We start from the raw sequence: 14,242 nt of genomic DNA on the forward strand, positions 1-14,242 counted from the left end.
TGGGCTGGGCGCGTGCCGCCCGGCGATGGGGGGGCCGGGGGGAGAAGCGGCGAGGGGGGAGGAGGCTGGGCGCCTCGGCAGCCTATTTGAGGGAAAGGCTCCGTTTGGCTGGGCTCAGTGCTGCCGGCCGCCCCGCTGAGAACGGCCCGGCTCAGCGCACCCGCGGCGGGGCAGGCGGCGGGGGAGGAGGGGGCGCTCGGCCGCCCCGGGAGCGGGGGGGGGAGGAGGAGGAGGAGGAAGGGGGCAGAGGTTGCTCGCCGCCGCCGCTCGCCCTTCCCCGCTGCATCTTTCATGGCAACATGGCGATGCCGGCGCAGCCCCGCCGCGCGGCTCCCCTCGGCCCGCTCCTGCTGCTCCTGCTGCTGGCCGCCCCCGCCGCCCACGGCTACAGCTTCCCGCAGCACTACACGTGAGTACCGGCCGGCACCCTGCCCCCCGGGCCTGCCCCTCGCTCGCTCCGGGCAAGGCGCGGGAGCGGGCGCTGGCGAGCGCCCGGGTCCGGCACCTTCCCCGCGCTGCCCCGTGGAGGAGCGGAGCGGCGCGGGTCGGTGCCCGGGTGGCGTGGGCACAGGAGCGCCCCGGGTTTCAAGGAAGACGCCTCCGAAAGTGAGGTGTGGGGAGAGAGGGACTCGTGCTCGGACGGACAGGTGAAACTGAATTAACGTAATGACCTGCAGCTCCTCCCTGGCAAACTCTCTCATACAGGCAGCGTGCGAAGGGATCGGGGGCAGCAGCAGCAGCAGCGATGGGCTCTGAGTATCGCACTGCACGCCCCTCGGTATTGCAAATGCGTGCCTACCTGGAGCGTGTATGCAGGAGCAAAGATTGCTCTGGATAGGTGATCAGGAGGTGACACTCCAGCAAGTTACTTCTTTTTAGGCAGTTCCTGTAGGCAGCCTTATTTTTATTTTCTTCTAATAATAAGTTTTTGAAGTCTTTGGTGTGAAATCCTTCCGTCCCCCTCCCCCCAGTAAGGAAAATCGAAATAGATGGCAAGTTGCTGAAAAACTCAAACTTCACCAATGCCTGAAGGTTTGGGTTTTTTCTTTAATACAGTTATCTAAATGTTAATTTAGAGAGAGAGGAAGAAACAGAGATTGCTTTTCTGGTTTACAGGTGCACAGTACGGCATCTGCAATCCAGGAGTGCCTGGTGGAGTTTAGTACAAACTAATAATAGATAGTTCCACAGCCACAGGCTATCAATCTGAGGATGTTCTCCCCCCAGCCTCCCCTGAACTCAGACAAATTGATTTTAGTCTAGTGAGACAAAATCAGAAAGCATATGATTTTCTGGGTGGAGGGTAAGGTAATAAAGGAAGGATGTAGAATTATATTTACAGTTGGAGTTGGAAATTTTTGCTCTCACTTGTTCATTCCACAGTGTGATAGCTGCAACCGTTTTCCCTTCCGCAAATCCACCCCAAACCTTTCTGGAATGTGTTTTGAGACGCCACCATCTACGTTATGAGATTTTAAGGGTTTGTACCACAAAATGACAAGAGCCAGGCTGTTCAGAGTAAAGGCTGATACCGTGTCCTTACGTTGTGCTTTTCTGAAGGTGGAGAAAGGTCTCAATGACATGGGTTAATAATGGCAGTCACCCTTAACTTTGTGCTTGCCTCCCCGGATATTTGTTGCTTTGAGTCACAATTTTTGTGGTTTTTAAGCATCAGATTTTTTTATATCTATATTTTGATTTTTAGCGCATGCTTTTAAGGGAATATTTGATGAAAGACTTCTTGAAATTAATGTAACTTACTGAAGGATCAAAATATTTTTGAATGCGTGTTTAGACTCATGTGTTTAGGTCTTCTAAAAAGGAAGCTTATTAACAGAATTATTTGAATTATTTATTTGGAATCAGTCTGGTCTGTTGTGTTACTATACTATCACTCCGTTCTAAAAGGCGTAGTTCGCTGTGTTATTTATTTAGCATCCTACCCCATCATAGAGATGACTCCAGGGCTGTCATGGAGCTCATTGTAATCATCCTTCTGAGCCCACATGTTATTGACCTCTGATACTGAGCTGTTCGGATCTTTTTTGTCAATCTGGCTGTCAAACATGCACACATGTTCCTCAGAATAAAACCTTGAGAGGTGTCTGTTGCCGGGGTGTGTGGAATATGCCTGCACTGCATAAATAGCACATTTTTAGGGCCAGAACTTGCAACTACAACTCAAGTGAGTAATTCTTACTCATGCGAGAAGTCCCATTGAAGTCAATGGGCCTAACTGTGTTGTTAATCCTTCATCACACTAGTAAGGTTTGTAGGATTGGATCCTTACACTTCAAGATCTCAACAGTGTTTTTTGCATTCCCTCTCCCCAGATTCTGAATGTATCAGACCATATTACTTTCCAGATACCAGTTTTTAATTCAGAGTTAGGGTTTTTTTTATTATACAAGTTTAAACAAGGATCTTAAATCAGGAGACATGTTTCTAGAGTAATATAATTTATTAAAAAAACAACAAAAAAACTTGCTTCCCTCTTCCACCCAAATTGATTAAGTAAGTATTATAAATTTGCTCCTGTCTGCTATGCTAGGTTTTAGCTCACAGCAATTTTTTTCCAGCTGTGTTAAACTGCTGGCAAAACAGTGCTTAGTATAAGGCATGTTTCATTAGCACCTTCGATAGAATGACAGTGTTACCAGAATGGGCCCAATCCTGCATTGAAATCAGTTGGAGTTTGATGTATGCCAGGAATGCAAAACTGGGCCCAGCAATGACAACATATGGTTCATAAGCTTTTATAAAGTGGAAGGTTTGGCCCTAAAAGGGGGTTGTGTGAGTGTGTGTGCCTTTGCTCACAGAGGGCAGAAAACAGTTCTGGTTTACGCTGCATCTGAAGAAGAAAAGTATTGGAACTGAGACCTCAGCCTGGCCTCTTACTGCTGTTATTTTATTCTCATTATGACCTGTTTTCTGAACCTGGGGGAAAAAAAAGAAGTCATGTGTGGGTATTGGATGATGATGAGGCACGATTGCTGGGCAGTAGGTTAATGCCCTGTAACATGTGGACTGTAATGCCTTATGTACGGTACTCTGGAGCTCTCAGGATTGTAATGTCTGTCACTCAAGGAAAGAAATATTTAACAGAAGAAAACTGTTCCCGATCGTTACTGTTACACTCAGACTAAGCACCTTCTCCTGGCAGTTCCCCTTATTATAAGCCCCCCCCCCCCCCACCTTTACCAGTCCAGCAATTGAAAAGACTTAATTTAAACCTGTAACGCAGGTATAATTTTGGAGGATGCCTTTGGTTGAAACGAAACTGGATGCCATATTCTTCCAATTATAAAACCATTTTTTCTCTTCCATATAGCAACAAAGAACAATATTGAGTTTTTATGAGAAACCCTGCTTATCTTTAGAGGTTTTCCGTGTGAGTTGCTTAAGTTGTCTCCCTTTATAGGGTCCTCAAGAATGAGGCTGTTTTTGCAGACTCCCTAGAACTATTTCATTATGACCTAGGGCAGCATGTGCAATGATTAGAATATTTTCCTTTTTTTTTTTTGGGGGGGGGGCGACCCGTTAATTTTTTGAAAGTAGGAATCGCATTAATTGTCTCTAGTGGTTCTGGATATTGGTTTCTGGTTTTGTCTGTGGTAAATAGTCAGTGTTCCATATATTCTCTCTCCTCCTGGGTAACATGGTTTTAATCATCTTATGCTGAGCTAAGGAAGGCTCAGCTCAGCAGTTGTCCAAAGGGAAATTTCTCATTGAGATTTAGAAAGCAAAATCCACAATTGAAACAGACCCATTCAAGCAGGCGTGTTGGGTGGTGTCCACTTGACCAACTGATTTCTTGTTATGGGTGGGCACGTATGTGTACGTCATGAATGAGATTAATAGCTCTGGTGGGAAAAAAGGGCTGCTGGTTGATGCTGGTTTTTTTTTTTTTCTTTTAAATACTTAGAGGCATCAGCTAGTTGGTGCTGGATTGCAGTGAGATCCCTGCAAAGGCGCAACAACTGCTGTATGCTTCCCTGATGGATTTGTCCTGATCATTGTTGGAATATAAAATGCATAGTCTCTATAAATGTTGACCACTTAGGGGACTGTTCTCCTGTTGGTGCCCACGCCGAACTCCTGTTGTTGGGAATTACATGTGCATAACTGCTAGAGAATAGCCCATGTATAAATTATCAGTCTCTCACCCTGAAAGCAGAGCAAGCCCCCGCCTCGCTCCGTGAACCTGCCATTTATCACTTGGACTTGAAGGAAAGTTGCCATTGGCTAGAGAGCAGTGACCCATTTTTTTTTCTTGTAGGACAGCATGTGTGTTTGGAACCATTTTACACCCCCCCACCCCATGGTGAGACGTGGCTGCTAAAGTCTCTTGCTGGGATATCCAAACAAATAACAAGATGTACTATCAGAGGAGAGGAGGGATGGCCTTTCAGTTGAGGGGCTGGGATTCAGAGAGGTGGGCTCATTTGTTGGCCCTGCCACCGTCGTTTCTCTATGAACTTGGGCAGCAGTCAAAAGTGGGCAGTGATATATATCTATTTTGAGATGTTTAATTTGAGACACCACAGGCCTCGTTATCTGGAGCACTGAGAGCTCCATCTGAGGTCAATGGAAGCTGCAGGTGTTCCAGAGGTTTTTAGGTTGCCTCAAAACTGGCCATTTTGGTAAGTTTGGGCCTTAACCTCCTGATGTGCTTCAGTTCCCCATTCAGAAAACAGAGGTAATGATCCTCTTGGGGTGTTGTGAGGCACATAACCTCCATTAAGACCTGATTTTGTTGGCCCTTGCATTGTGATGCAGCACAGGATGGAGAGGAAAGCCTCTTCTCACCCTTGAGCAGAGCTGTAAGAGCCTCTGGTGCCATTCACTAGAAAGGGAGCGGGGAAGAAATGGGACCATTGCTCTGCTCTTCCTCTGCAACAGCCTGCAGAGCAGGGTCGTCTGCCACCGGTGAATGACTAATGTCCAGCATGTCCACCTGCCCCTGTGAGAAACTGTGCCTGCCTGAGGTACGACCTACTGGGGTCTCCACAGAACTGGCCTGTTTGTGAGGCTTTCACGCACTGTGCAGAGTGCTGTTGGAGAAGGACCCAGACAGACTGAGTCCAAAACAAGCATTCATTTGCTATATTTCTCTCCGATGTTTGAAATCTCCTTTTCTTTCTCTCCCCCTCCTGGCCTTTCCCCAAACATCCCTTGCTCAGGGCTCATGTTTGAAACAGCTGCATGTGAGCCCTTGTTCCTGACAGTGAAGCCACTATGGGAACTATGTCAGTCGGCATGCGTGTCATTTCTGACCTGACTCCGTGTTTAAGCTCATTCTGCAGGATCCCTCACTAATAAGGCCCAGTTTTTTCTCTTAATGATCCTCTATGTTCTTCATTTTCTCAGTTCTGTTCCCCCTCTCTACCACTTTAAAATGTTCTTTGCCACAGCCACATTCCCTCTGGCAGAGAGGAAGCCAGGAAGACAGTTCCCTCTGTGCTGCTAAGCATCCCCCAGTATGGGTCACTCATGGGCAATATGATAATGAGGGGCATTTCTTGTTTATCGCCAATGGGTTAAATGCACCATGTGCCCTGCTTATGTGAACCCCCTTCATCATGGTGCCCCTGGCTTGCTTCTTTCAGCCCTGGAAAGGTTTTTGTTTTGTAGTTGTTTGTTTTAATAGTTAAGGACTTAGTTCTGGTCTTGAGTGTGTGAGGTTCCCACTTAAATCAGCAGGGACCCTCCTGAGCTCTGGAGGGTAGAATTCATCCCTCTGAGTACAAAACTGGGCCTAATCCAGAGGCTACATTCTGAGGAAACTGTTGTTTCTGTGCAAAACTCCCTTAAAATTCCAATGAAGAAGGTCAGCTGCAGGCTAAATGGGAACCTGGGAGTTTATCCTCAAGCAAGTCTATTGGCTTTGGGGCTTCAAATGTCAGCAGAGCGCCCTTGAGGGTCTAGTGCTGGAGTTTATATTTACAGTATAACACTGTACATGTACGATAAACAACGCAACTTGGACAACCGCATTGTGTTTAAGTTGAAGAAATAGCCAAGTAGGATAGAATTTTTTTAAAACTCATTCTCAAACAAGAAGTACTTGAATTAAATACTCTGCTAGGAAGCACACTTGTCAGAACATTTAAATATGTGCTTTCCTGAGAACCCTGGGAAAGCAAAATGCATTCCCTTAGCAAATTTGTTTCCTCTATTGATGTCTGCAGTGGTTTGTTGTTGTAGATTTGCTCCTGAGTTCTGAGATATGCACTTTGGTTTGTTGTTGTAGGGCTATACAGCACTGATAACCTGAATGGCATAGATTTCTTTGGGATGGGGTCATGGAGTTGGAAATGCACTAAACTGTTTTGAGGAAAGCACTTGGGCAGAATTACTCAACAACTTTGATAACCTCCCTATTGTTCTTTTGGTGAGTCCTTATTTCAACAATCTTTTAATGCTGGTCGATATCATTCGAGACTGGAAGATGTTAGTCAGATGATAAATATACTGAACGTTTTCCCAGAGTGAAGAATTGGTTCTTTTGTCTGTAATTCAGATGCCTGTTTATGTCCACTTCCAGATACGTGTATCAGTATGTTTAGCCAGAGTGGTTGGAGTGAAGTGCTGGGGGGGGGGGGGGGGTGTTGGGATGCAGGGCAGGAGACCCAGGCATATGAATCTAAATCAGGCCAGAGAAACATTGTGTGGTATGTGGTTTCCATATCCTGTCATGCACTCCATTGCAAACCCTGGATCCTTTCCTGCAATTAGGAGTGTAAGCAGCTTCCTCTAAAGCTGCTTCTCAATGAGCTAATGGGGGCACAAAAGACCAATGCATGCTGGACTGTCTCCTGTGGGAGACTCTGAAGTTCCCAGCATCAACTGAGCTGGGGATTGAAGGGAGTGAGGGATGAGGCCTGATCCTGGCTCTTCTGCATGGTAATGCCCTATGTCAGCAATCAAATTGTTGGCCTGGGCACTTAATGGGGATATAAAACCTTCAATGAAATGTAGCTGACTATGATAAAGCCTTGGGCACTGCAGCCAAAACAGAGTGGAATTTGTGTATATGTAATGAGCCAAATGCATTTGTAACTCCAGCAAAGTGAATGGAATTAAACCGAGGATGGATGGGGCCCAATGCATTTCTAGTGCGGATGTTTCTCAAGGTCTGTCAGATTTCTCATGTAGGAGTTCAGGGGGAGAATTTTGGGGAGCCCTCAGCTTCCGTTGACTTTTATTAACTGGCTGTAATGGAGTTCTACCGTATCTATATCTTTTCAGATAAGGAGTCAAACTCTACTTTCTGTGGGCTAGATTCCCCTCTCACTAGCAGCAGTGCAATCTGCAGTGACACCGCTGAAATTGGTGACTTCAGATTTACATTGGTGCTGTTGAAATCAGGGTCTGTCTTACTGTCCCCTGCCACATGGATGATTTTTTGGGGCGGGGGGCGGGGTTGTCCATTGTGAACTACCAGGTTTTGCCAATTAGCGAGTAAATGAACAAGCATGATAGAGAACCAAGGATAATGCATTTCAAAATGCATGTTAATTTACCTGTCGAGGACTGTCTATCTCTAATTTATTTATGAGCCTTCACAGCATGCTAGTGAATGTTCCGCAGTAAATTTTGTAAAAGTAATGAAGTCTTAGCTGTTAAGAGAAGGCTTATATTTCTAAGAAGTGGCGGGAGTGTGTGGGGGGATGAGAATGGGAGACCACTGTTTCCATGTGCAAATGATGAGGTGTGCAGCGAAATGAAGTGCAAATTAGTGAGATTACACTGTGCATCAGAGCAAAAATCACTGTGGTTAGAAATATAATTGCAATTTATGCTGTGGGGGGGGAGAACACAAATCAAATGCCCTAAAGACTTGGAGTTTCTTATCCATGTGACTAATAGTTACTCATGTGAGTAGTCTTAAAGTCTATGGGATTACTCACTCTAGTGAGGGTTATTGCCATGACTAAGGGCTGGAGAATCAAGCCTCGGGGTTGCCTATAAATTGGCTAGATAAAGTTCTCTGTCTGCTTTTCGTGTTTTGTATTGACGGTTGGAGGGCAGGTAGGTGGGACCATGTCAACATATTGCCGAAGAAATGGGTAAGGTTAGTGGGAAGGGGGTTCTGTTGCATCAGGCAACGTATAATGTTTCAGCTGTGTTAGAAGCTCCTGTTCCAATGAGCTGCACGTGGTTTCAGGCACTAGCATGCTTGGTTGCGCTGGGCTGGTACGTAGAAGGAAGGGCTGTGTGTAGTGCTAAGCGAGGAGACCATTTGGCTGTACAATGGTGCCTGCTCAAGATTACCCAGGGTATTCAAGCCATAAGGGGAGAGTGCTGAGTCAGTATCGGCCAGCGATCATCTTGAAGGTCCCCCCAGATGTGAGCTCTGGCAGGAACTAACTGGCCCTCTCAGTCCCCAACATCCCCCAGTTCAGAGCTGACACTCCACAATGCGGCAGGCCTGGCGCGGGTTCGCACTGTGGCTGCCTCCGCATACCTGACTTGTTGATAAATAGAAGTGTCGTCAGTACTAGCTTCCTTAGTTCCTTGGCCTTCCCGCACACAAACAGATTTACCCCTTAAACTGTTAAATTGGTGGAAGGAATTGGGAGAGAGTGTGAATCCATCTCCACTCAAGTGACAAACGAGGAAATTTATTCTCTTTATAAATATGGACTCATTTCAACACACTGCAGAACTGGCCCCCAGAACACTCCTTCCATAGCAAGACACCGATCCGCTTTCAAATCAGACTTCGTTTCTTACCCGGGGGCATTTTTTATACACCGAAGCCTGGTACAAGGGGTCTAGAGTCTCCATTCCTACTCCTCTGAGTAGCTGGTGTCAGCTGCTATGCTCCAGGTGATTTATAAAGCTGTCTCACTTATAACGCTCCCTCTGAATTGATGAGAGTCTAGTAGCTAGGTCCTCAGATTCATGGTCAAATGGTCACCTTGTTAGAGGCTTGGTGCAGTGACAGGAAGAGATAAAGTCCCCTGTTCCTAGTTAGGTGGTGGTTTTTTTGCAGCTGTAAAACAGAGACTAAGGAGGAATAAAAAAGTGAGGAAGAAGCTAAGCAGAGCACCTAATATACAATTTTATCGCGTGTTGAATGTTCAGCCAAATTCTGGGCTATGTGTGGCTGAGCCTCTTTTACTGCTCTATAATGAACTCAGTAGAGCCAGGAGGAGCCAAAGTACCATTTCCTCATATCTGATGTAGCCTTATAAATTAGAGTCATATACTTGAGCATTCACTGCTGATAACATATTTCTTGTGCTTGGTAGGGAAAAAAACAAATAATGCACCTGCACTTCCACTGGGGAGCATAAGGCCTGTGTTCTGGCAGGGGCTCTGCAGGGGAACAAGAAGCCCTTTCCCAAGGTAATGGTAAACCATTTTGCAGCCCGTCATGCACAGCAGGGAAAAGAAGGTTGGAGGAAACTGCATTTAATTATTCAAGGCCTGCAAGCCAAAGAGAGGTCTCTGAGCCTCCAGCCCATTAGAGATGTATCACAGCTTCAGAGAGGGTTCTGTGCTTTCCCTTCCCACCCAGCCCTTGCTGCAAAACTGGGTATAAAAATCAGTGCCTTCCCTCCACATATGTACCTCTCAGTTTTTATTTATTCTCTCTTGGTTTTGCCTGAGAATCTTAATAATTGTAGATCAGTGACCGAGCCAATGACATTGCACTGCCTGCCATAGAATGACAGCCATTTTGAGAGCACGGGGGAGGGGGGGGGGAGTGAATCAACACTTAGCCCCAAACAAGCTGCCCCCACCCCAAACACACCATGCATTAGTGGACGATTTTATTGTTGCAGTTGAACCATCCTGTCTGTGTTGCTGTGTAGCAGAATTCACCATATTCGGTCTCCCAGGCTGTTTTTTGCTGTAGAAGCATGTTGTGTGCAGGCAGAGGGCCACCCAAGAGCTTTCAAGGTTTGGGGCCAAATTTATTCTTAGTGCAACTCTGCTAAAGGCAGTGGAGTTAGATCTGGGATGAACTTCGGCTTTTGCCTCCATTTTTAAAGAGGATGGAGGATGTAGTTTTTTCTGTCTTGATTTTTATCTTGGTGTGAAGGAAAGAAGCACATCTAATTTTACATACTTTTCATGGAGCTTCCATACATCACCACTTATTCCTAGGCAGCCTTATCTATCCCCTCCCCACAAATGTGACCTGATGTCAGAGATGCCTTGTAAATGTTTTTGACACAGACACCAACTTTCCTCCCCTTGCCCTAAGACTGAGTGGAGCCCCTCTATGTTGTTCTTTTTTGCTGTCTCTGTGGCCTTGGAAATGAGCTGTCTTGACCCAGTTTCTCTTTGGAGAGAAATATAATCCCCTCCGCTTCTTATTTACCGTCTTGATGAGGATTTGGGGCAGCATTCTCACCCCAGTGAAGTAGTGTTTAGGGTTAAGGTGGTCCAAGCTGAGGCAGCGTTTCTTTTACCTGCCTTTCCTTGCTCTCTTAACCAGGCATCCTGCAGGGGGAAATGGAGCTGTAATGCCACTCTGTGGCCAGTTGTGAAAGGATGCCTGAGAGCCAAGGTCTGACACAGGGTCTGATTTCACCTCATGCCTGCTTAGATAAATGGTTTCTTTTCCCTCTCCCCTTGCACTGCGCTGTCTTGTACACCGTACCGTTCTGACATCCCTGTTTATGCCTCATTTGCCTCAGAAGGTACAATTTTATTTTGTCTGGGATCAGAATGAATACTCGGGTCAATATGCTGCATGGAGATTTGCCCATAGTGATGCGGGTGTGTGTGAGAATATCTTTTTTCTCTCTTCCTCCTTCCCAGTCTCCCCCCCCCACCCCCCCCCCCGACATCTTTCCAAGTAGAGTCTTGCACTGGCGGGTCGAGCTGTTTGTGAATGTAATTACATGCACTGAAAGCAGCTTGTTTTCTGCAAAGAGCCACTTAATAAATGTCACTTGTTTGGTGGCTTTCAGGCAGCTGAGTGTGTGGCCTTCTCATCGGGGGTGAGCCTTTTATATTGCGTGGGATCATAGTTAAATGATGGATGGATGTGCCCATGGCCAGAGTCAATATTTTTCGTATGATAGGTTGTAAAACCCATTGACTTTCTTCCCTAACTGCATTTACCCATTCATGTAGCTATACCACATAGCATTTGTGACTTCTCCTAAGATAAGCAGAGTTAGACATAGGCAATACATGGATGGGAGACAACCCCCCCCCCCCCCAAAAGACAGCCAAGCAGGAAGTGGTGGTGATGGTTCAGCAAATTGCTTTATCGCTGACTCAGGAGGACAAGTGTGATACCCTAGTGTGGTGGTGGGGAAGGGGAGTTGGTGTGTGCCTGAAGGGGTGCCATCTCAGATGTTATGGAAAATAAGGTCCTGACTGTACTGAGCCAAGTTCTAATTTGAATAATTTTCATCTGTCTCCTTAAATTCCTGCTCCTGTTTAAGTGGGTGCGGACTATGTCTTTACTGCCTGGTCCTAAAATTCTTGTATACAGAATGGCAGCTGCATTTTGGGGGTGATATCTATAGGTGTAAAGTTTAAAATTGTCTAAAGCATTTGAAGGTTGCAAGAGGTGCAATATGAATCAATAAATAAATACATAATTCAAAATATTCCATGTTTTGACTGCTGAATTTGGATTAAATATTTTTGGCCAATCTTGTGAATGAAGCCAGCGCTGTCCTCATTTGGGTCACAGCAATGAAATATGTCATTGTCACAGCCTCATTCCTTTTATTCCCACTTTCTCTGCTGTTACTGTACTTGGACTTAGTATTTCAGGATTGATTACTTGTATATAGTGTGGTGATTGGATTAGTGGCCTGGGCTAACCGTTAATTTTGAACTCTGAGCGTGACCCTGAAGAGTGTGTGCAGATCTTAGCTGTTGGTGGGGAAAATGGCTCGACATGTTGTATAGCCCTATTTGTTGAAAATGCTCAAGTTGCTTGTCCTGGTTATGCTTCTGGAAAATGAGAGCAGTGTGATACCATGGGTTCTGTCAATCCGTGGCTTAGCTGGATGGATGTGCCTGGGAAATGCTTTGCAACTTGACCTTGACTTTGAAAAACCCATGCAAAGACCATTGTGCCAAATTCATCCCTGGCCTTTCTCCACTTGCTTCAGTGGAATCCCCCTGGGGGGATAAACTTGGCCCATTTTGTTCTGTGCTGTCTTGTGGCCATTCCTATTTTCCCACCTACTGTTTTTTCAGTATAGATCTTCGGGGGCTCTTGTGATTTGTATGACTTTGGTGAAAGGTGGCTGGTTGTCAGCCCTGCCTGCAATAGGCTCTGTTAGTGGCATGGCCTGATCCCCAGTGGAGCTGCAGCTATTTACACCAGCTAAAGAGTTAATTTCTATGACTGTCCTGCCCTTTTGGGTGTGTGTGTATAGTTATATTTTCAGGTCCCATTTCATTTTTTCCCTCTCTGCTGAAGTATGAGCACCTAGGTGTCTTTCTCCGCTCGTGTGCATCCTTGGTTCCCTCCCCATGCCTTTTCCTCCCCTACATAACTCTTCCTTTTAGTATGTGTGTGTTAATAACTTTTGCACTTCAAAATGAACAACAACTAGCTCAGGTGAAACAGAGGCATGAGTTGACATGACAAGGTCAGGCAGTAAGTCAATAGCAGATCTAGGAATAGAACTCAAGTCATATAATTCCCAGATATCTGCTCCTCTCAATGGACGAAGCACCTTCTCTTGGTGTCAGTGCATCTCGTTCTATATACTGATGCTCTGAGAGTAGAGACATGGCCAGGAGAGTGACTCTAAGGAAGAATCCCTGTTTCCCTGTCTTGGGGTGGATGGGAATTGTCCTTGTGGAATCCAGACTCTGGGGGCCAGACTCTGGCAAGCGCCTTGGCACCAAAGCGAGGAGCTTAATGTATATTTGAACAGGGCTGTTTCTCTGAGGAGTTGAGAGAAGAGTTGGAGGAATTGCTGCCAATTGATCAACGTGCCATAACATCGGGTGTTTGAAGATTTAAAGGGGTGCATTCTCCAGCATAATCCATAGTAAGTTTGGCTGCTTGTACTGTGGAAATTATGGCCAGGCAATGGCCCCAAGAAAGCGCTCTTTTAAAATTACATTTTTGTGCTGACAGTGCACCAACTTCTTACTAGGTGCTCGCTTGTGCTCTCTCTGTATAAGGCTTGCGTATCTTGGCTCCTAAAGGCAGAGCTAGCTCTTGGGGGAGCCTCAGCACAACAACTCTCTCATCCCACAAATATTTACCCCTTAGCATGTCTCCCATGATCTCATCTGAACATTTCCAACTGGGAGTGGAAGTGTGTATGTTGGAGAGAGAGAATTCTAGAGTCCATTAGCCTGGGTAATTTACATGCTTCTTGAGCCTGCGCCTAGGGAAATATATTTCACAGGTAATTTCAAATCTCTTGGCGTGTGGAAGAAGTCATTATTCTAAATAGAAAGGGGTTGATGATGTCATAAGACCCATCAAGAGTGCCACATTAAAAACTGGTTTTGTCTTCTAGGGGAAAAAAAAATAAAAACCCAACAACTCTGGATATTCTCTGCACAAGCTTTTTGGTTGCCTGCAAACAAGAGTTTTTGATTTCATAAATGAATATTGGCATTGAAAACAAAAATGTGAATTATCTTTGGTTCTCCGGTTTCTAGTGTGTGTGAGAGAGAGAGAGAGAGAGAGAGAGTGTGTTGGTAAGCATAGCAAGTTCCTTGGGGTGTCACTCTCTGTGGGAGCATCCTTCCTTCTGAATTGATTACTGCCTCCTTATGCTGCAAGTAAAGGTATGCCTACTCGTGCTAGATTTAAGCTAGCTAGCATGGATAACAGTAGTGTAGATGTAGCAGCATGGGCTTCAGAGCTGCCCAAGTACAAGCACACTGGATACATTCTCCGGTTGCTAGCTCATGCTGCAACATCTACACTATTGTTATTACCTGTGCTTGCTAGATTAAAGTTAGCAGGGGTATGCCTATACAGGCTACAGTCACACCTTCACTGGCAGTGTAAACGTACCCTTTTGAGGCTTGAGCACAGAACTGGGAGTCTGGAATTCCTGGGTTCTAGTCCTGGTTCTGCCTTTGACTGGCTGTGTGGAAATAGAATCATAGAAGATTTGTGTTGGAAGAGACCCCAGGAGGTCATCTAGTCCAATCCCCTACCCAAAGCAGGACCAACACCACCTAAATCATCCCAGCCAGGGCTTTGTCAAGCTGGGCCTTAAAAACCTCTAAGGATGGAGATTCCACCACTTCCCTAGGTAACCCATTCCAGTGCCTC

At 45.8% G+C, this 14,242-nt stretch overlaps 1 protein-coding gene across 3 annotated transcripts in view; it reads left to right on the top strand.

Annotated features, from left to right (window-relative positions):
- The first annotated feature begins 212 nt into the window (after window positions 1–212).
- Window positions 213–14,242, top strand: part of CACNA2D2 (calcium voltage-gated channel auxiliary subunit alpha2delta 2) — a 599,591-nt gene continuing 585,561 nt past the window's right edge. For 2 of the 3 annotated variants that reach the window (XM_048856900.2, XM_048856901.2), the window contains exon 1: window positions 213–409. In XM_048856900.2, coding sequence (XP_048712857.2) covers window positions 300–409 — 110 coding nt within the window. In that variant the 5' untranslated portion in view covers window positions 213–299. Of the gene's footprint in view, window positions 410–628; window positions 648–14,242 lie in introns of those variants that run through there. The other variant, XM_075130629.1, reaches the window with a different exon arrangement.

Source organism: Caretta caretta, chromosome 7 (assembly GCF_965140235.1).
Source record: "Caretta caretta isolate rCarCar2 chromosome 7, rCarCar1.hap1, whole genome shotgun sequence".
NCBI classification, from domain to species: Eukaryota; Metazoa; Chordata; order Testudines; family Cheloniidae; genus Caretta; species Caretta caretta.